The sequence below is a fragment of the Phaethon aethereus genome (genome assembly GCF_964289735.1).
Source record: "Phaethon aethereus genome assembly, chromosome: 6".
NCBI classification, from domain to species: domain Eukaryota; kingdom Metazoa; phylum Chordata; class Aves; order Phaethontiformes; family Phaethontidae; genus Phaethon; species Phaethon aethereus.
The window spans coordinates 21,217,760-21,240,012 of record NC_138580.1 but is presented as its reverse complement, the minus strand read 5'-3'; the positions used below and the strand labels follow the sequence as shown (position 1 = coordinate 21,240,012).

Genomic DNA, 22,253 nt, shown 5'->3' with positions numbered 1-22,253 from the left:
CCTACTCTAGATCTCACAGTTACATTTGCCTATCTGTTTTGGTCAGGGCTGTGACTTTTTTTTTTTTTTTTTTCTTCACTGTAGTCAACTTGTACATGCTAGAAAAGGCTTTAGCTTTGTTATTTGCTGGTAGGGAATTGTTTGGGGAACAGGTTTAGCCTGTATTGAAAAAAGAGGTTTCTGGCTTTTTCTTCCTCAGTATGTGTTTATCTCTGTTAGGAGGCTTGTTGATATTATTAGTAGAGCTACCAGGAAATCTCCACGAATTATAAACAGACTTGACTTTGTAACTTGTTGCAGGAACTACACAAGATTGTTTACTTTGTATTCTCAGATTGATCACAAAACATCGTATCGGATCAAAAGAAAGGTATTACTATTTACATTGTCACCAATGTAGTTAAGAATATTTTTGCAACATAAATCTTTATTCTGTATGATTTACTTTGTGACTCCCAGGAATTAGCTACTTTAAGCAAGGGAAATAGTGTTGCACAAGTTCTTCAGTCACTGCCTTCTCTACCCTATTACAAGCTACTGCTTGTTATCCTATGCTGCAAGCTTTAGAGAATTTAGCTGTGTTCACCCCTGATGCCCCAGTGGCGTGGAACACACACATCTAAGTACTCAGAAGTTAATACAGATGCTAGTATTAAGGAGGCCTGGGGTCTGAAACCTGTGCCAATGGCAATATTACATAACCATCATCTCAGTATTTTAAAGCTAGCTGAGATGCATTTTATAAAGTTAATCACTTGCTGTGCTTGCTAATATTATTAAAGATATTTTTCATGGGAAAGCACTAGGGGCCAAGAAAGTAACTCATATTGCTCACTAAGGGGGTGAATAATGAAACAAAGTATTTCATTTAACTTCACCATGGTATTTCTCTCAGGGGAAAGTGTGCATGATCCTCCAGTAGCCAACACACTCTGAGGTTAAAAAGCTGCTACTGATTCACAGCTGCTGTCCCAGCTCAGGTAGAAGGGATTTGTGCTTTTGGTGCTGGTGTTGAGCGAGAGTGACAGATTTAAGCCTGCTGTTAATGCAAGATACCTAGATACACAGAGACTTGTCACATTTGCCCACAGAATATCTTGAACAGATTAATATTATTCTTAGATGCAGAACTTTTCTAAGCACTAACATACTTCTCTCTAAAAACAAAGATGGGTTTGCTATATGGAAGTGAAGAATGCATGCGCTTACCTGGCTACTCAGTCTTTACAGAAAGGCTAGTGTTCTGTGCCTGAGAGGAACAGCAGCTAAGGAACTGCTTGGCCAGATAACCAACACCACCACACCCTCCCAGGAGATGGAATACATTGCAAGTGTGGAATCCGGTCCCTAGAGAACTAAGACTTTTCATTGCAGTTCATATAAAACATGTGGAAACAAAAGTAAATAAAAAACCTTTCCAGTTACTACATGGAGTAAAAATATTTTGCTAATTTAGCACCAAAATGAGAAATCATTTTGCCCAGATTTTGCATAAAAAAAAAATTAAGTCAGCTTATTTTTTTTAAAAAAAGCCTATTTTAAATCTGGCAGTTTTTCTACTGAAATACTACTGTACATCATGTTTTAAAGAGCTTCCACCCAGAAGAGTCACTGTTACAGAGCTAAAATTTACACCGTGTTTACATGCATACTGTTAACCATCTAGATCAGACACAGATTAATAACCAAGATGCTGATCCTTATATTTTGACAAACAAGACAGGTCTACACTTCAACCCACTTGATGTATAATAAATAACATTTCAGTATTAGAAGAACAAAAATGTTAAAATAGATTTTTGAAATCAAAATAAGGCAGTGCAGAATTACCAGTGTAGAGAAAAGCAGGTTCCTACACCTCCTTTTCTAGAAGATATACCTCCTTTGCTAGAAGAAAGCAAGGTTGATTAACAAATTAAAGGTTGAGATACAGCACACATTTTAATTCTCATTTCATTTAAAAACAAATGGAGTACAAGGTAATGAATACCCATAAGATGCATGTGCTATTTTACTTGCAAACTTTAGCAGATAGATATATAGATAGATATAAAATTTCTGAAGCTATGTTTCCTCACTGAATTCACTGGTTCCTAATTAGACCAAATAACTCTGTAAATTGGAGATACAATCCACAAAAAACAGTCTCATATTTCATAAAAACTGCTAAATATTTAGGAAATCCAGACACTTTCACATTCCTTTCCATGCTTCATTTAAACTTTGAGCAGCAAGACTCTACTTTTATAAAATACCTACTGACAGAGTCATAAACTGGCTTGGGAAAAACGTACAGGTCTTGTTACAATTAATTTTAAGATCTTACATACACCTCAAGTCTGGAGCTATGGCATATCTCCAAAATAGTTCACAGTTCCCACAGTTAATCCAGTACTGCAAAATGGCACTAAAGTGCGTAAGTATCTGACTGTTGGGCTAAAAGGTGCTGTGCAAGCGTAAGCTACTGCTTTGCCATTTGTATATGAGATCATTTTTCTTTGGGGAAGGGCACTATTTCTGGAAAGCCACTGATTTTAATTGTAATGGAGGATTGTCTACCTTTCACCTTTCTAGAAGATGTAAATGCCCCCTTTCTGACTCTTCTGTTTCTTTGTCAAGAACAGTAAAAGAAAATCGCCCACTCTAAAAATGCGTTTCAAGATAATTTACTAGAAATGGTATTTAAAAACCAACCAACCAAAAAAACCCAAAAGGAAGAGCACATGATACTCCAGATGAAAAGTGGACATGCTCTTTGTAACTAGCTATGGATCTTCTGCTCAAATGAACATGCTGTTCATTTTTATCAAAACATGAATACTAAACTACCATAAATAAAATACATACAGTACAGAACAATTAAAATTTTTTTGTACAGTAGTTACTTTTACATTAAACTCACCATCTTTTCAGATATGTTGAAAATTAGGACTCTAAACATGATTATTTCAAGGTATCATTTTTAACAATCTTGCACAGGCCCGACAATCAAAAACACAAAGCTTTGATTCAGATAGCTTGGCAGGTTTCACATACTTTGCAATATGTTGGGTGTGTTTTTCACTTACATGTTTTACTTTTATCAAAAGACAGTTTGATTATTTTTATTTAAATCTTTACATGAACTGATTTTGTGCAATACCACTGCCAGTGTAGCTTGAGAAAACAAAATGTGTCTGGAACATTGACTATAGTCCAAGTCTTGTCTACCTCTTAAAAAAGTAAGACTCTAGGAAATCCAATGTGAGTGCATTTGAATACAGGAAGTCAGTCCTAGAATAACTTTAATGTTAAACAGGTACCGTCTCTACCACTGGTGATTTGATGCACTCTTCATGCAGTCTGCTCTTTTCTGGGAGGTTTAGTGAATTCTCAGCAGGGTGCTCTTGTACACGACTGTCGCCATTCAAAGCTGAAACAAAGCCATCTTGAGAAGGACCTTTCAAGTATGGGTGAAATTCCACTTGAGGGTGACTTGGCCTATGCTCAGTGTATAAACTGTTACATGGAGCGCTGCTATCACCTTCAGAAGATGAGCAGCAAACAATCACTGAGGGGTTGGCAGAAGGGTAATGAGGGCTGCTAAAAGTTTCCTCTGATTGCCGGGTGTAGTCAACAAACTGTTCTGAAGTCATGTTGTAAGGCACCAGAGACAGACTGCCATTCTTGACAGCATCCCTTTCTGAATAAGTCTCACCAATCTGGTTAGCGGTGCCAGCAACATGGTTCTCTATTTGGTAATACAGATTTGAAGAGTTAGTATAGTATGAGGCATTTTTAGAGTGGTTTTCATGCACAGCAGTTCCATCAGAGTAGCAAAGGACAGAAGGAAGAGGCACCATGTCAGCATGGGAGCCCATGCTTTCTACAAAATCATCTGCTTTTTCTTCCTCCTCATCTTCCTCCTCATCTTCCTCTTCCTCTTCATCATCATCGGATTCGCTAGGGGCTAAACTCTGTGTGCTAGAATCTGTAACTCCACTACAAAAGCTACTCCCATCTTCCTCATCCTCCTCTTCCCCTGGGCAGTCCAAGTCCTCGGCTGACTGAGAATGCATAACTGCAGCCGGAGGTTCGGTTTCGATCTCAAAATTTTCTGCAATTGAATATTCAACCGGATGGGGTCCTGGACTCACAGAACTAGTGTGTGCACTTAACTCACTGTGGCAGCCGTTTAGTGCTGGAACTTGCTGTTCTCTATTTTTCTCCAATTCAAGTTTCATTATTGTGTGCAAAAAGTGAGTCCGTACACGGATAGGATTAAATTCAATTCTACCTGCTGTATTGCTACACCCTTCTTTAGTGCAACCGCATGGAAAAGACATACGATCCACCTTTTAAGAAAAAGAATATAGATTAACAATATGTATCATAAGCCTACTGATACGACAGAACCTAAGCAGCCTAGAGAAATACAATAGTGAAGTGGGATTCACCTTGAGAAGTACTTGTAAGAATAGTCGAAGCTAGCAATAATGCAGAGGGTCTAGCCCTGGAATTCAGCGCTACTGGTAGGAACAGTAAGAGAGCCATACGTGCAACAATGTTGCAGAGTAGGAAAAATACGTTTCTGTTCCATGGGGGGAAGCATTACGCAGTGGAACAAAAGATAGGTAGTTTTTCTATTTATGGATCTGCTACAGCTTTGCTTCATGGCATGCTCAAATCCAGGCAGAAGCATTACCAGAAAGAGTCTTAACATTTGATTAAAATTATGGAAACTGGAAACCTATTGAAACAAAATGAATTATGTATAAAAACCTTTATAAGGGTGCCCAGGGGGACACCTGACCACAGAAGTAGGAATAAACACTCAAGTACTTGAGTACTTAAAAGATATTCCAGTCAAATATAGATGCAATATTGTGAGCTCAACAGACTATGGGCAGAACTTAGATATCTAATAATAACTATCTTAAATTTCTAAAAATGTGACCGAGTCCACAAGTCAGATAGTTCAATTAGCTTAAGGTCTATGAGTTTCATCTACACTATAATACTTAAACATAAAATACGATGCAGAGGAGAACCACATAAACACAATCTAGTGCATCTTCCCTACATGCAAAGACGAAAACAGGAACAGCAAAGAGAATGTATTATTTATAATAGCAGAGAAAGTTTAGCTTGGATTTAAGAAATAATGAAAAATGCATTCAAGAGGAAATCAACTCAGCTGCATAACAGCGTCTCAGGAGAATTAGTGGAAACCTCTTTTACGGAATATTTTGGGACATTTACAGCTGTACATAGGGCGCTGTGTAAACGTACAATACAAAATACCCTTTCAGTCTGCAGAGGAAAAACCACCTGCTATATTAGCAGATGTATTTTTTATTGCCTGCATGCATTTTAAGTATCATGCATGTTAAATAAAGGATGGTACCGCAGAGTTTCATTTATTGTTTCTCATTGAGTTTGGGCTATAATTCACATTTGGACAGTATATCAATTGTCTCTAAAACGAAAGGTAATACCCCTCTGAAATCTGCAGGCTACTGATTCTTCTGTTCTCTGTATTTGCATATTTATATAAAGGCCAAAGAAGAATATGAGGAGCAGAATACTTGTATAAGAACAACAACAGCAACAACAAAACTAAACAATGTATGTGCCTAAATCAATCATAAAATAAAGATGTTTGAGAAGACTGTTTGTATTGCACACTACATACTCTTAAATCTGGGCCTTAAAAAAATGGTTTGAGATCCACAAGTGTTATTGTTTAATAATGAACTTAATGAATTTCCAATAGTTATAACTTCAACAACAAAAAGTACATGTGTGTGCACACACACCCTCCTTTACCCCTCCCCTTGATAGTTCAAGAACAACAGTAATATAGACATTTACCTGACATTTTATGCCTGCAAGACTGCAAGTGCAAGTTTCTGGATCACAGAACACACGGCAGTCACAGCCACAATCCTCTCTGGACAGGCGGATGGCCCGCAGCTCGTGTTTTTCTTCGACATCAATCTTCTTCACTCCAGAAGCTCGCAGCAATGCCCTTCGCTTTTTTGTCGGCAGGGGTTGTAGAAAGAAGTACTCATCTACTTCAGTGTTGTCTAGATCAATATCGTCGTCGGAAATGTCATCCAGTGTCAGGGTATTAGCTTCTTCAGATTCCACTGTACCATTCTTTGTCATCTGTTGCATAGAACATTAACAACATCCTTAAACTATACCCACATGTGTGTATATATGTGTGTCACAGATGTCAATATGTGTAATGCTTTATGAATGTGGAAAGCCGTATGTAAAACACTGCATGACGGCCGGTACGTTCCAGTATATGATTACAAATGGGTTAAAAGGCAGTTCTTTCACATTTAGCATGTGAATTAAATACACATTTTTAGTTTCACGTTTGTCATGAAGCTCATTTTTTTTTCTAAGTTTCTAATTTCTTATCTGTTCTTTATGTCCTTTATCATTTGTCATTGTTTGCCAGACCTCACGCCTGTCTAAAATTCTAGTCTTTTCGGTATTGTTTCGTAAGATAATTTTTGAACATTTAATTGATTCTAGTTCCTGTCTCCAGGCTCCTTGAAATTGTTCAATATCGCTTTTGAGACAGTAATTATACTACCAACAGTGTTCCAGAGTTACGATGCATCACAGATTTGTAAAATGGTGTATTTTCTGTACTATTCGCTATCCTGTTCCTCTTTAGCCTGACGAGTTGTTTGATGTTTGTACAGCTGAGCTCACAAAGCAGCATTTCCACTTAATCCTTTGGCCAGATGCCTATATTGGCTTCTTGAGTTGGCAATTTTAAGCCTGGAAGTCACTTAATTTTGCCCCTTTCTACCTACGTTACTTCATGTTTATTTGCAATGTATTTCATAGTGTTTACGCATATAGATCATCTTAAGTTCTTTCTAGTCCTCTTTGGTCCTGAAAATAACCCATTTAGCTTTGTGTTGTCATACATTTTAGTACTTCACTAACCAGTCCAGACTATTCTTAGGTAGCTAATGAATGAATAAACTTAGAAAAAAGGAAATAAGTTGTTAACCTGTTATGGAGGGTCTTGAGAAAAGTTTTTAGAAGGTTTGTGCTCCTTTCCTAGGGTTATGAATTTTTGAGCCTCTAAAGATACAAGTATCCTGGCACTATGTTATTACCTATGTATAGTCTAGCTCTCAAACCTTTCAAAAATTGTCTCAAAATTAAATGGCCGTGAGCATCACGCACAAACATCCAGTGCCACTTTCGTAAGACAGCACACTTTTGTACCATACTCCTCTAACTCCTCTCATGTATAAAGGGGTGTATATATTCAAGGAGAAAAGAAAAAAAAATTTACTGCACTGAAGGAAGGTCAATCTTCCCATCCATGTTAGAGCTCACTGGTTATACCTGCCAGATAACACAACTACAGGGTTTATAAAAGTCCTTCTACAAAGAAAATTGCTTAAGAATCAAAAGACTATCACATGTTTAAAAAAAAAGTTCAGATGACATTCACTACAAACAAAAGTATTTTCTCAGTCTCAAGTTACTGAGATTGAGCATCGTACATTGCAACTGTGATGCAAGTGCAGTTATACAATTTATTTTGTCCTATAATAAATCCTTTTTCTTTTATTATTGTTCTACGAAATAATTTTGCTCGAAGTGGAAAAACAAGCAAACAAAAAAAACAGATTCCCAGTGTTCACCCTGCTCTGTGTAATGTCCTCGACTGATCAGGTTGCTGATTCACACTCGCTGAGCACCTGGTCTCATACTCTTATGACTAAAACATGGTGCAACTATGTGATAATTATACACTGGTGAAGTCTCAAGTCTCATTTGCATTAACGGTGTCATCATGGGCATGGCCATGACCTCAGAAATATGGCCCCAGTGAATGTAATTTGAATATTTCTTACCTATAGTAAAATAGCCATTCCAATTCTTTCTCTGTTTTGCCTTATCACTTGCAGAAAATTTCAGCTTGGCCTGTTATCCCAAATAAATTTTCAGACACCAAATAAACACTGAAGTCATAACTACCACCGCCTTTTCTTGTGCATTTCAATGTTTAGACATTTAACAATTGTCACTGTAAAGATAACTCCCCTTTTTTCTGCTACTAAATCCCGTCATCCCCATTGAGTTATGCTTCTTTTACATAAAGAAAGCAGTCCTCAATCTTACCCATTCCACAGTTTCTGCTTTTGTTTGTTATATTCACAACTGTTTTGTTTTCTGATTTACATTAACAGTTTGTCCTTTCCACAATCTTTTGGGCTGTAACCGTCATTTACAGCATTACTGAATTATTCGACAGTGAACTCCTGCTGACTGCTTAGTCTTTTTTGCAATTGCCATTTTGTGTTTATAACAACTGCGTAAGACAATCGCAGAAAATACCCTCTAACTGTTCCTGACTTGCAAAGTCAGGTTAAAAGCAATACTCTTCCCTTTGAGTCTCAGTGTCGTGACTGGTAGTCCCTGCATGCAGTGTGCGTGTACACATTACACTGCACAAAGAAAAATTCTCCTGAGATCAGTAATCATCCCTTCTTAGCAATTCAGCACCGTATTTAGTTCATGCAGAGGTGTTCTGCCACTTCCACAACGCCGCTTTATAGGCATTAGTTTCTTTCTCTTTTCAATGTATTCCCAGTCTTTCTCCATAACTGCAGCCTTTGGAGTTTAGTGCCTTCATTTTATTTCATGTTTCAGTTTATTTACCATGTCTGTTATCCCTATAACATTCAAATCCCTTTATGTGCTTATGCTTCCAGCTCTTTCTTCATCTTAAAGGCAGGCATTTTCAAAATGTCCTCCCAAACTTCTACCTTGACAGGTAGATCCACAGAGTAATTAAATGCATCTTGAATTTGCTGCCTGAAGCTAGTGGGAGGGAACATCCCACTGTAAATGCAACTCAGCCTGAATGTTCAGATCCCAAATGGCATCCTTGATTTTTTTTATATTTTTCATTTTTTGTTAGCTAGGTACAACTAAGTACAGTGTATTTATGTTTCTTTGCTTGCCCCCCCTTTTTTTTTTTTTATATAATCGGAGAATGACCTACCTGAAAATTCTGACTTCTTTAGTTTTAAATACACAAGGCTCAAACCACTCCTTAAGCAGATCACTGTTATTTAACTGCCTATCAGAATTTAGGTTTGAAACTGGGGAATAATTCTAATCCCTGTCTCTGTAATTATTTTAGTACTTTATTCGATTACTATTTCATAAAAATTAAGTTTCAGGGCTCTTACCCATGAGGTGAATGCTGTAACTGCTCAGCTTACGAAAGCACCTACAGAACCATACCAAACATCTCATGTATTTCTCTGCCTCCTCCTGCAAATCTTATCTGCTTTGCTACAGTGGTAGAGCATTGAGGAATGCTGAATGCATCCAGCAGGCTGGGAAGTCAAATGCCTGGGCATCAAGTGGGATTAGACAGCAGTTTGACATTTCAAAGCACCTTACCTCCTGACTGTTTTGCTGGATGACTACCTTCTTGTCTCCTGTGATATTTTTTCTCAGTTTTGTCACACAAAGAACATGAAAATGAAAGATTCAAATATTTGCCAAACAAGTGATTGCGTAACTACAGAGGGAGAAAGATTATCAAGAACCATCAAATACATTTTCCAATACAGAACTTCAGGGGAACATTAAGTTCTCTTGCTTGTCATAATATTGCTCATCTGAATTAAACGATATAGAGAGGGGTGGAATTTCTCTCATAAAGCTAAAGGTTAATGTCATAACAACAGAAACAAGGCAAGGGCCAATGAATGTGTGAATCCTTTGGGCAAAATTCACTTCAACTCTGTAAAACGTGAAAAATTCAGGTTAGATATCTTTTCCTGCCCCAGCTGGAAATTATTCCTTACATTTTCCCACAAAGGAAACCAACTGTGTCCACAGACCCGGGAGCCTTAACATCACCAGGGTCATGCTAATCATTTTAATAGATCTTAATTTGAGGAGACATTATGAGTAAGCACCATAAATTAGCTGGAAGAGTCCTTATTGCTTACTCATGATGTTTTCTCAAATGACAACGTATTAAAGTAAAGCCTGCCGTGTACCTTTCATCTTGACAAGAAGGCTTTTATGCCCAGATTGCCATTAGAATTTTCACACTCTGCTGCTAACAAGTGTTTATGGCACTGTCAGCAGTGTTTACACCAAAGTGCTGGTGCTAAATGGCTAAAGTGACTTGAAGATGATTTTAAAGTCTTTATCTGCTTTTAATTAAGGTAAGTTTCTGATTTGGCTCTTCACTTTTAGCAATTAAAATAATAAATAGTACCTAATATTATGAAGACTCAATTCCAATATATTCCTGTATTTCTTTTTTTAACAAATTCTACAAGACAAGAATGCTTTCTACCTACAAATTTGCATATTTTAACGCAATGCAAAAAATTAAAAAAAAACAGGGAGACTGAAATTAAAAACCACACTGAAAATGTTACATTCTGTTTGCATAATGGTTTTCAAGCAGAAAAACCTTTTTGAGCAAACTTTGCACTACCTCATTTTCTTCATTTTTTTGTGAAGATGCATAGTAATTTAGATGCAAATCTTGATTAGTACATTTTCCTTAAAGATCATAATCACTGACATTGTCACCTTAGAACTCTACAGTGTTTCCTTCTTGGGTTCATTTAGAAACCAAGTGAATGACCAAGCAGCTCTTCCATCTCTATCATGGGAAATCAGCAAGGCACAGTTGTCTTAAGCAAATAAAACATGCTCAGTGCTTTCCAGTGACTCTTCACTATAATTCAGTGAGTCCTGCATTTGCTTTTGGGAGGTAAAGTGGGTTTTATTTTATTTTTTTACCCCAAGTGTATAATCAAGGATGCAACTAAGCTGAGTTTAATGGACTAGTTCAAAAAGGAAGTTTTCTGTTCCCTATGTTTTTATATATGCTCTATAGAGTGAAAAGAAATATTTTACTCTAGTAAAAGATTTAACACTAGTAAGGTAAAAGATTTAACACTAGTAAGATGTTACCATTTTTAAGCCACTGTCAGGATTCTTACCTAACCACACCACAATTTCTTAATATTTGAATTGAAACTTTAGAGTCACCTTACCAGTCTCAGAACATGCTAGTAAACTATTCCCACATAAACTGCTGAGGATCAATGAAGAAAGAAATCCACCACAGCTGAATTAAGTGAAGGGGAAAGGACTTTTCTATTTGGTAAAAGGAAACAATTAAAATTAGGACAGAGGGAGGAATGCAAATCAGGCTTTCATTACTCACTGAATACTTATGAAGAGATTTTGCCAGAACTTAAAAGTCACAGTAAAGATTATCATCCACTCAAACAAGTGACTGAGGAGATGGAAGAACACATTCTATTTGAAAGAGAAGCAGAAGGCAGAGTCTATGTCCCAAAAAAAGAGTGGGCTGGCGTGAAACATGTAAGTTAGTGAAGAAAGGAAATCTATCCCAGCCAAGAGGAGAATTAGGATCTGTGAATTTTCTTGATTTACTTTCTAGCTATAAAAAGAAAAGGAGAAGTGAAATATTTGCATGCCTTACTATTCTTTACTCACTCCACCAGGGATTCCTCTCTTTGAGCTGATTCCTGGAAGTCAGCCAAGGGATCTACACAGAGCCATTGGTTACAATAACACAGCTCAATTCACACTTGGTGCTCTGAAGATCTGCGATGCGAGATGTTCAGAGGTATAATGTCTATCTAGTGATGTCAGTAACACTCTAGCCAAAGGCCATACAAATATCCATCTTTAATTTGCCTTTGTCTTGAGTAGTTTTATGTATGTTTGTTTTCATTATGACAGTTCAAATTTTATGGACTATTTAAGAATCTATTTAGCTATTCAAATAAAAAACAATTAGGAGACTGAAAAAAAAATTACAATAGTAAGGGTCATATATACTTCTTCAGGAGCTCAGACAGAACTCATGAACATAGTTCATTCTATGGGAAAAATGCTGAAAGGCATTTCTTAAGCTTGGAGGGTACCAGAATGCTCTGGACAACTGTAGTAGTATCTGAAATAGAGATATATCATCATGAAAGAAGGGGCTATGGAACACAGTAGTTCAGTTACAACCGGCAGCCCAAAATACGTACAATGCAAACCATTATACAGGAATTGTTTCATCCACTACAAAAACATAAGAAAAACAGAAGTTTTGCCAACAATTTTAAAGAGGTTGAAAGAACCCTTCCAAGAACACAATCCCCTTCTCTATTGTCCTCTACTCAAATACACTGTTTCTTTCCTCTCCCATATTATATTTTAAAAGACAGCTTCAAAACTATAGCTAAGATTTGTTCTGACTAGCTAAAATGATACAGCCAGTTAATTTGTCTGACACATTCCTTCTTTAACATAGACATCCCTTGGTGAAATATTAAAAGACACATGATTGTATAAATTCGTACACTGAAAAAAGAAAACATTTTCAGTATTATTGTTTCTTATTTTTGCCAAATTCGCTCAAGTTGGACAAGAAAATAATCTGTTTCACTTTCTGTACTTAAAATGTTACCATTCCCTTGTCTAACAGGGCACTGTGCAAGGGCTCAGAAGACTCACTCTCTTCCTGGCACTTCCAGACTTCTGCTGGACACCCAGTTCAAGGCTAACTTCCACCACTTCCTGCCTTTGCTTTCCTCTCTATAGAAAACAGGGAGTAAACAGCAACCTTCCTGTAAAGCACTTTGAGGTACAAATCAGTAAGAGCTACAGCAGCACTTGGTAATATGGAACAAAAATATGTCTTAAGTAAAATAAAAAAAAAAGCCATTGTTTAGATTGAAAATGGAGTTGGTATAAAGAAAATGGTTTTGTTTAAAACACATACATTGGGCTCATATACCTCTGACACTGCTCATTTAAATAAATAAGGCAGGGATCAAAGTCTTGAACAATTTTTACCTTTAATTTTAGAGAATTGAGTTTTTCCTCCCTTAGATGCTCTCTTAACATCTCTCGGTGAAGCCTCTCCTGTTCCATCGCAAACTCTCCGAGTGTGTACTGGCGTACACTGTTGTGGCGAGTAGACATTCCCAGTGTGCTTCCCCCTTGGCTGGGAACACTGGTGAAGCCTTGCCTTCTCGTGAAGTAATATACGGTAACACAGTTAAAATGGACATTTTTTGTTCTCTTCCGCTTCTCTCTCTTCAAGATTGAAGAAGCTAGAACAGATACAGATTACAGGATGAATGGTAACTTCCAGTCACATAGCAAATTCCTCACTTGTGTAGTTCCATTTACCTTTGCAATACCTGACTCTGTGCACACTAATGTACCGAGGTGTGCAGTCTAAATGAGGGGATAACATTAGAAATATTTACTGTATCTGCAAACCTAGAAGTCATTAAAAACTGCTACAACCATGAACGCTATTGTCTACTTCAGAACAGAAATTTTTGGCTAGAACAGTTGTGTTTTCCCATAGCATTATAAAAAAATGTTCTATCCTTTTACGAAGGAAGCAAATAAATCCCAGCAAAAGGAACTTCTTTCACAGTGTCACCTCAAAGACAGTGATAACACTGACTTGCTCCTCTTTAAACCGCTGCGAACAAAACAACGTTGCACAGGACAGCAGTCAGGAGAACAGTCTCTCACAGGCCTATAGTTACTGTTACCATTCCGTCAGCAAGGCTTAGCTGTGGAGATTTGCAACTACATCTTTAAAGCATTGGATCACATTGGCAGAAAAGATTCCTCTCTCTTGTAATCTAAAATGTGATAAATTAGTGTTAGAAAAACTATAAAGGCAATATGTTTAGTATTTCAGACTGTCTCAGAAATTCATACCATCATCATCACAGAATAATACAGGAATAATGCTGATTAACAATCAGATCGCACTTCCTTTTTCTTTACCTTCATCCTTCTTTCTGCTGCCATCCACTGAATACACATGTATGTATAGATATATATTTTAATGTGTAGAATGTTGACAAAAAATTAAATCTAGTCTTTTCTAATTCTTTTCTCATTCCCGTCACACTTGTAGATGCAGTATCATAAGAAATGCGAAATTTTAACTGTTAAATATTGTTACTTTTTCTACAGACATTTAGTAACTCCTTCCAACAATCTATTGTTTCTCACTGGTAACAGTGGTGAGCCTTTAGAGAAAAAAAAAGACACACAAACGTTAGAGAAAGATAAGAGACACTCCTTAATTTTTAAGATGAGCAGCGTGATTTATTTGATTTATTGCAAAATGGCAATAGGATGTTGAGAATGTAGATAATAAGTCATTGCTTTGCCTTTTACAGGCAACAACCAGGCAGGTATGAACGAGAGACCTAACTGGCAGAATTCAGCCAGTAAAATGACTTCAAAGGTGCCTGACCACTCTTGAAATACTTGGAACCATTGTTTAAAAGCAGTAAGAGCAACATGATGTACACAGCTAATCTAAAATTGCCCCGTCTCTAGAGATTGGAAGCACTTGGCCTGCAGCCTTGGTTTCGTAACAGGTCCAGTTTATTATCACCGTTAGAACACAGTTCATTCTCTAATATTATTATGTAGTGAAATCATAATCACCAGAAATGTAAAACCCCCAAACTTTTACATGAAGTAATTCAGTCCAAAAAATAGCATAATCTACCTAACTATATAAAAAACAACTATATTAGAAAATACAGTCCTGTAACCAAATTAGAGACAGTATGCCCTACTGACATAATCACAAAACTATCTGGGACTCAGTCAAACATTGAAATAATATTATTTTTCCTAAATACTGATAAGCAGCTAAAAGTATGGTTTATTATATAAATAACATGCACTTCTCCAGATACGCTGCACATATGCTAGATCATAAATATAAAACAGATAAATAAGCTCAGGTTTTATATTCACTCACATGCTCTCAGTGAAGAGTGTTCCAAAAAAAGGTGTAGGATGTCCGTAGAGACAAATCAAAAGACAAATTCTGTTACACTAAGCATGTTTAAACTTACATCTAAGTTTAAGCAAATCTTGTAACAACAAAGCCTGTCAAAAATATTTATAGGAAGAGGGTTATTTTGTTAGAAAAGACTAGTTGATAGGGGTGTGTCAATTTTGCATTATATTAAATATTGTTTTAATGTACTGTTCTTTTTCATATATGCCACAGTTTCAAAACAAAACTATCTTTAATAAAACCAAATTTTCAGAGTTTGGAAGACAGGGTAATTTTGATATTCTATTCTCTTTCAATTTAGCCTGAAAGCAAATATTCTGAGTCAGAACATTCACTGCCTATATGCTCTTACACATAGGAAAGCGCATATTAAAAAATCCTGCTTCTGCTGAAGGACCTGAACCATTCTGGGATGCATACAATTTCTGATATAACAGTATTGATGTTTTTTTGGATCTCAACTGCTACTGAAGGGCAAGTAGCTTTTTTTACCAAGTAAAAGAACCGGCCACATATGGCATGAGAGAGAAAACTATAGTAAAATATTAAGGGAAAGAAAAGATAGAAGGTTAATCTTAAAAATGTATATATATGCTTCATGAGAAAATAGCAGGCAATTGGGCCTATAAATTGCACAAGCTAGTGGATGCCTTTGATTCTTCATCTGTGAACTTCAGTGTCTACCACATAAGGTCTACATCTATAGTAATTTGTTTTAGACCTTAGCTATGGAACTCCTGACATGGCTGCTTATGGGCAGGAACACCAAATGCTGCAATAAAAGTGCTTCCATTTTTTTAAGTCTGTCAATCTCTTTATGGAAAAGATACTACTTTCATACTACTTTCTATACATAAAGAAATAAACCTTAAGTTTTATTCACATGCTACACGCTAATATTAATAGTTAAATGAAGCTAGGCAGAAGACTCTGCAATCTAATTATTTCCAGCTGACAAAAAGAATGTCATCTAGGATAAAAACTAGATTACACGAATGAGCTTTTCCACTATGTCAATTTTTGGGGAGGGGTGGGGGTGCCCATGTGTGTGCTGTCAAAATTTAGAACATGAATTTCATACATTGCCATATGCTATGCCTAAAAGTTTGGTCAGCAAGGTCTCTCAGTAGGACTAGTTGTCACGAGCTGTCTTAAAGAACCCATTAATACATTTCTTCAACTTTTTTTATAGTTCTTATCACTTTTAGTAATTAAATTATCAATGCCACACCATCAAAGTTGTTTGTTTGTGGTTTTTTTAGCATATCACTGACAAAAATGATGTTAAAATAGAATTAAGCTGAACTTCAAGAAAACGCTGGCATTCTGCAACTGCAACACCACTGGCACTATAAATCCAGCACTACACAACTGTGTTGAAAACGGCATGAGAGCTGACATGTATTTGTTGTAAATGTCACTAAAGTTCATGAGTTTATTTATTAACATTATAGTTCTGAGTCAGACAAATCATATGATAATCTGTGTAAGTAAACAAGCATGTAAACATTCAGAGCCCTCAGATTACGTGTAATTTTTTTTTCTGAAACACATCTGATCTTTTGGCTTTGCTTCTGTCTCACCCAAGAGCTCATTAAAGGGAAGAGCTAAGGCTCTGCAAATAATGCTAGAGTCATCTCTTCTATGTTACTGCTAGGAAGCAGTCAGAATATATTCATATTTATGAGAATGTTGTTTACAAGAACAGATCAGGCAGGAACTGCTAAAGATTACAGGATTTTATTTGATTACCCAGACGCATAGAGATATCAGTGAGGGAACTGGAGAATTGTGACCGCCTTAGTAACCAAGGACACAAAAGGAAGCACTGTTAGCACCAAAGGCACTATGTTCTTAGAATCACAGAGTCATTTAGGTTGGAAAAGACCGTTAAGATCATCAATCCAACCATTAACCTAGCACTGCCAAGTCCACCACTAAACCACATCCCTAAGCGCCATGTCTACACAACTTTTTAAATACCTCTAGGGATGGGGACTAAACCACTTCCCTGGGCAGCCTGTTCCAATGCTTGACAACCCTTTCAGTGACGAAATTTTTCCTAATATCCAATCTAAACCTCCCCTGGTGCAACTCAAGGCCGTTTACTTTTGTCCTATCACTTGTTACTTGGGAGAAGAGACTGACATTCTTGCTCTACTATACTTCCTAAACTCTCTGAGCAGAGGACTGCCTTAATGTGACCTCAAAAAAATTACTATTAGATACTGAATGGAAATGCCAAACATTTTCCAACATCAGGGACAAAGTGCTCCATAACTCATTTGGTCCTTTTGCTTCAAGCCAACCCAAACTCATGATTCTCAGATCATCTTATCAAAAGCCAGGGACATATGTTATTATGCATACACTGTACCTTAAATAGTATGTTCAAATCAGTTGCAATTAGTGCTAACAACACTACTTAAGACAGAGCAGAAGGACATACAAAACACATTTTCTGATATATTGGAAAGCATGAACATATGCCCAGACAAAACTTACCGACATTAATCAATTAGTAAGCTCCTTTCAGAATGAGGGACACAGATTGTGCAAGGCTTGCACGCCTCTTTAGAGTCAGTTTCACTAAAAATTTATCCATAGAGAGTATAAACACCATACTTTTCCAGAAAAGATCTAGTAACTGCTTCCTTGCTTGGCCAGTCTCAAAAAAAAGTATTTACATGCCATCTGCCTGTGTAACAAGTGGTATCAGTGGCTGCCACTATCATCTGTTCTGCACAGAAGGGTTGATATTAACTCCAGGCAGAGTCTCTATGCAGAGATGTGTTTTTTTAGCAGCTGCTGGACATGCACTGTCAACAGGAACTAGAAGGTGGTTTTTGAAAATGAACACCACCACCTAGCAGTTCATGGTGAGCAAGGATGCCAGAGGGAATAGGAATATTCATCATCACCTAAAACTGTCCTATGGATCACACATGATCTTTAACACATTTATATACTACAAGTCTGATATATTCCACTGAAGGAAAAAAATACTCCATTCTCATGTATTTAAACATTAATATAATTTTTAGTTCCATGTTTCAAGGTTACATGGAACTAAATATTTTTGACAGATACATAAGTACTGTAATGCATAAAATATATCAATTATCAGAGGGAAGGATGATACTGTTAATAATAATTGCTGCTACAGAACTATCTCTCAGAAGATGTCACTATAACTGGACAAGGTCTTCAGACATAGATATCTTCAAACAGGACCATCAGAATTCCTCATCTGAAATAATATCAACTGCTGAAATTTTGATTTTGGCATTTGAGTAGCTCAGGGGTTTAGCAGAGCAGAGCCCAAATTACTAACCTGGTTGCAACTGGCCTGCCTCCTCATAGAGTCAAGTCAGGTCCTGTAGGCTTACCAGCTCTTTGCCACGCAAAAGCAGCTGCTGCAGATTCAGGGCCGTATCTGGACACAGCACAGCCCCATCCGTGTAGCACTCGACCCGAGCTAACAGCCACAGCAGAGGTCATCTGTACCACAGACCTTTTATAGCAAAACTGGCAACCGTCTGTAAACAAAATTCCTTAAGGCAAGGCCAAAAGAATTAAAGGAAAACTTTTAATAACAAACAATTGTTTAACCCAAGCATGGTTAAAACATCCTGGAAACAAAACCTGCTGTTTGTGCTTGCCCATTTGCTGTTCATGATGTGCCTGCACACATACACAGTAGGATGCATTTATTCATCACCTTCTCCGTTATTAACGTCTCTCCCTTATAACAATCCTCTTTATCCACAGCAGTTATAATTTATTTTATGACTACATATGATACTTCTGCCATTTCTCTTTATGCACAATTCTTGGCTTATGCACTTCTCTTGCTATTGAACATACAAAGAATCTCTAAGGTTTCCTAAATTTAAGAACACTGATCTGGCAAGCCAGAGACCTGCAGAATGGCACAATGCCTAAGCACTAGATAGCAAGGTTTTTTGTTAAAGCCCTTCAGTTTTCAATATTTCAGTAAGGTCCTATTTCAGTCATTGACTATAGTACAGAATACAGATAACTGTTCAGCAGTCATTAAAGAAATTGAGATTTCAGGGATTTATCCATAAGGCTGCACACTGAAAACTTGAAACAAGCTTTGTCTAATTCAAGACAACCTTTTTCTACACATCACCACACCCCCACACCACCACCCTTCCAAATTACACAGAATAAGGCTTGACTCGGTAAGCCTGTCTTACCCAACCTGTGGTTTACTAGACATGGGGACATCATCCATCAAAGGATTAATGATAGAATAAATACACAAACATCATTATGGTTGTTCACATAGGTGGTAAGTTATATGCATAGTTGAGGACCATTTCCTACATTGGGACACTAAGTTATAACTTTCATGACCATCATTTTTATTAAAATGGTTGCAATTTAAAATGGTAACATTTTATCTATCAAAACAGAAAGTACCATTTTTGTCACCCAGTATCTAACAGTAACAGCATACAAGATGGTTTATGTATCCTTTTCCAGAAAGACTAAGTGTTCCTTACTTTTTTTTTAAGCTTATAGGGACTTCATCAAGTGCATTAAATGCATTTTTCCAGACACGGTGTCCCCCATATGTCTGCAGGAAACAGGAGTTCCCACTAATTCATTTTTCAAAGATACTCTTAAAAATAAAACTTTAAAGGCAAAACTGAAGAAAGTATCCATGTAAACAAAACTATCATGAAAATAACAATAGCCTTAAAAAATAAAACTGTTCTGTAAAATAGCTTCCATGGCTGCTGTTATTTCTCACTTAGGCTGATGTGTCACATAAATCTCCATCATAATGATGATTAATGGGAGAAGGGCAAATACTATGAATAGCAGTTTGACAATAAAATGTCTCTGTCGGATTCATCCTGGGTAAAGTATGTTGTACAAAGCATTGATCTGTGCTGGAATTCTGTCACTAAACAAACATAGCAAGTGAGGAAATACTTTCTGGGTTTGGAAAAAGACTCCTCAACAAAGAAGGTAAGAAAAATGAGAGCCATTCAAGTCACATGAGGTTAGAGAATGAAGAAGGACCTTTGTTCATAGTTAATAACAGAGAATGAAACAATTTATATGGCAGAAAAGTTTAAACATACATCTAAGAGGAACGTGAGAAGAGACGGGTGAAGAAAGATGTAGCAACACACAAATTTGTAACAGATCAGTGTCAATATTTTCATAATGTATGTTAATGTAACTAGATCACTCTCATTAGAGACTATCTCCTTAGTGTTGTAGTTACATGGAAGAAATCACCAAGTCGTGCTGCTAAGTTAGTTTCAAATAACGGTTGCCATCGCCTTATTCCTACCAACAGGTTCATAATTACAAGATTTTTTTTTGCACTTCCCTTCTGTATTGCAAATAAGATTTATTTTTCATTTTATGTATTATTGGGAGACTGAAAATTTTATTACCAGCTCATTTTCCACAGGTTAGTCAAAGCTATGTATCAGCCGCTCTCTAACTTTTGAAATTGTGCGCCTGCCTTTCGCCTCCCTACCACATACCAAGGTGTTTTCAAAGCATGGAGTGGAAAGCTAGAAGCAGAGGAGATGCCTGCTGACCTCTGTACATGGGGGTGGGCTGTTCAGCTGCAGCCCTTCCCACCCACAGGAACCAACCAAGCTAGGAAGTCCCCAGCCGAGAGAGGCTTAGGGGGAAGACACTGGTGGTGCCACCTGCACCCAACCTCCCCAGCCACTGCCTCCTACCACAGCTGGTATGAAGTACTTCTCCCTTCTCCACCTCCTGCTGTATTTCCTGCTCTCTCCCCGGAGACTAACCATTATTTATCTATTTATGAATCTGTGAAAGACACAAATCCTCCAACTCTTTCACATTTGAAAAATTCAGGTTTTCTCCTATTTATTCATAATATATTTCTTATGTCTTGGTAACAGGTATCATCATGAGACCATCCAACTCCCAAATCCCAAGAAAAGTGATTTTCCAAAGGGGAAAATCAATATTTACACTAGCAGTTCAGTGTATCCTTATGAGAATCATCCAAGTCTCATTCGTATATGAATAAATTATAACTTATTAAATAGGCAAGCAACAGTAATAACATGCTGGCAGACTGAAACAAAATTTTCCTTAATTGCTCTCACATACATATAATGCACTACACAAATGCACTTTTCATTCGCCTTTGAACATCCTTGTTTTGCTCTCTGGGCAGCAGAGCTACGGCCACGTGAAACCTGGGAAAGACAGTGAGTTTCCTTCTGTGCGTTTAGCAGCCAAAACAGAATCCAACACCACTGCACCCCCCCACCCCCCCGGAAGAGATCCCGCTGTGGCTGTATTCATCTATGAAATGCAAAGCCTGCTTCCTAATTTTACAAAATCCTGATAGGAATGACATCTTAAGCCCATCATGTTTTTCAAACATTTTTTATTGAGAAAACTGGTAGTTCTTTGATTACGAAACATAAATAATCTCAGTTCTGGCTGAACTCCAAGACACAAGCACTTTCTTCTGCTGTCTCAGCTATTCTCCTGATGTCAAAGACACATTAAAATAAATGTGAACCATATGGCTACCCGGCAGATTACTAGCACTCTTGCATCAATGAGGGCAAAGCAATTCATTGTCACCAATGCAGAAATATCTTAGGCACATGAAAATTTCAAAAGACTGGAAAAAACCTGTATGAAGCAGCCTTTTGGATTAAAGTGTGCTCTCAGACTGGAGGAAATGCTGCTTTTCTTATACTCTATTACCCGTTTGTCTGCCTTTTACATACTCTTAGTGCCATATGAACCACTATGGCAAGAAGGATTAACACCATTCTCCACCTGCTCCATGACTTTCCCACGCAGTGTTTCATCAAGTTTAACAACACAGAACAACACAGAACAGAAAGGCCTAATCCATCATGCTAATCCAGGTCAGAACACCACTTATAAAAGCCAGCTCGCTTCGCAATCTTCACAGAAAACAAAAACTTGGGAAAAGGTCATATTCCAGAAATTGCTTCTACCTCTGTCTTCTACCTCTCCTTCTATGCCACTACCTCCCAAAAGATTTCTAAGAGTCTCCGTACATTTACAAATTTTAAACCCTTAACACTTTTCATACATGCTGGAAATCCACATTAAGAGGAAATGCTGTGACATACAATATACCCTCCCAAGGAAACGTAGACTTGAGGGCAGGGAGGTATTTTCTGAAACAAATTCAAACCTGGAAGTCTTGAAGGGAACTGCATACTCAGAAAGGCATAAATTGAGTAGTACAAATTAGACGGGACAGGGACAATGCTTTAGAACAGCAACACATACCCTTACAGCGTTTCACTGCTCCATCCTTCTGGTACCTTCCTCTTCGGTAAAG

General features: G+C 37.3%; 1 protein-coding gene across 1 annotated transcript in view; it reads right to left on the bottom strand.

The window, feature by feature from the left end:
- Positions 1 to 3,290: 3,290 nt before the first annotated feature.
- CSRNP3 (cysteine and serine rich nuclear protein 3) overlaps positions 3,291 to 22,253 on the bottom strand; it is a gene marked incomplete at its 3' end in the record, with an annotated part of 73,033 nt that continues 54,070 nt past the window's right edge. Inside the window, exons 3-5 of the mRNA XM_082001277.1 lie at positions 12,892 to 13,151; positions 5,854 to 6,150; positions 3,291 to 4,334 (exon numbers count right to left, since the gene is read on the bottom strand). Coding sequence (XP_081857403.1) covers positions 3,291 to 4,334; positions 5,854 to 6,150; positions 12,892 to 13,151 — 1,601 coding nt within the window. The remainder of the gene's footprint in view (positions 4,335 to 5,853; positions 6,151 to 12,891; positions 13,152 to 22,253) is intronic.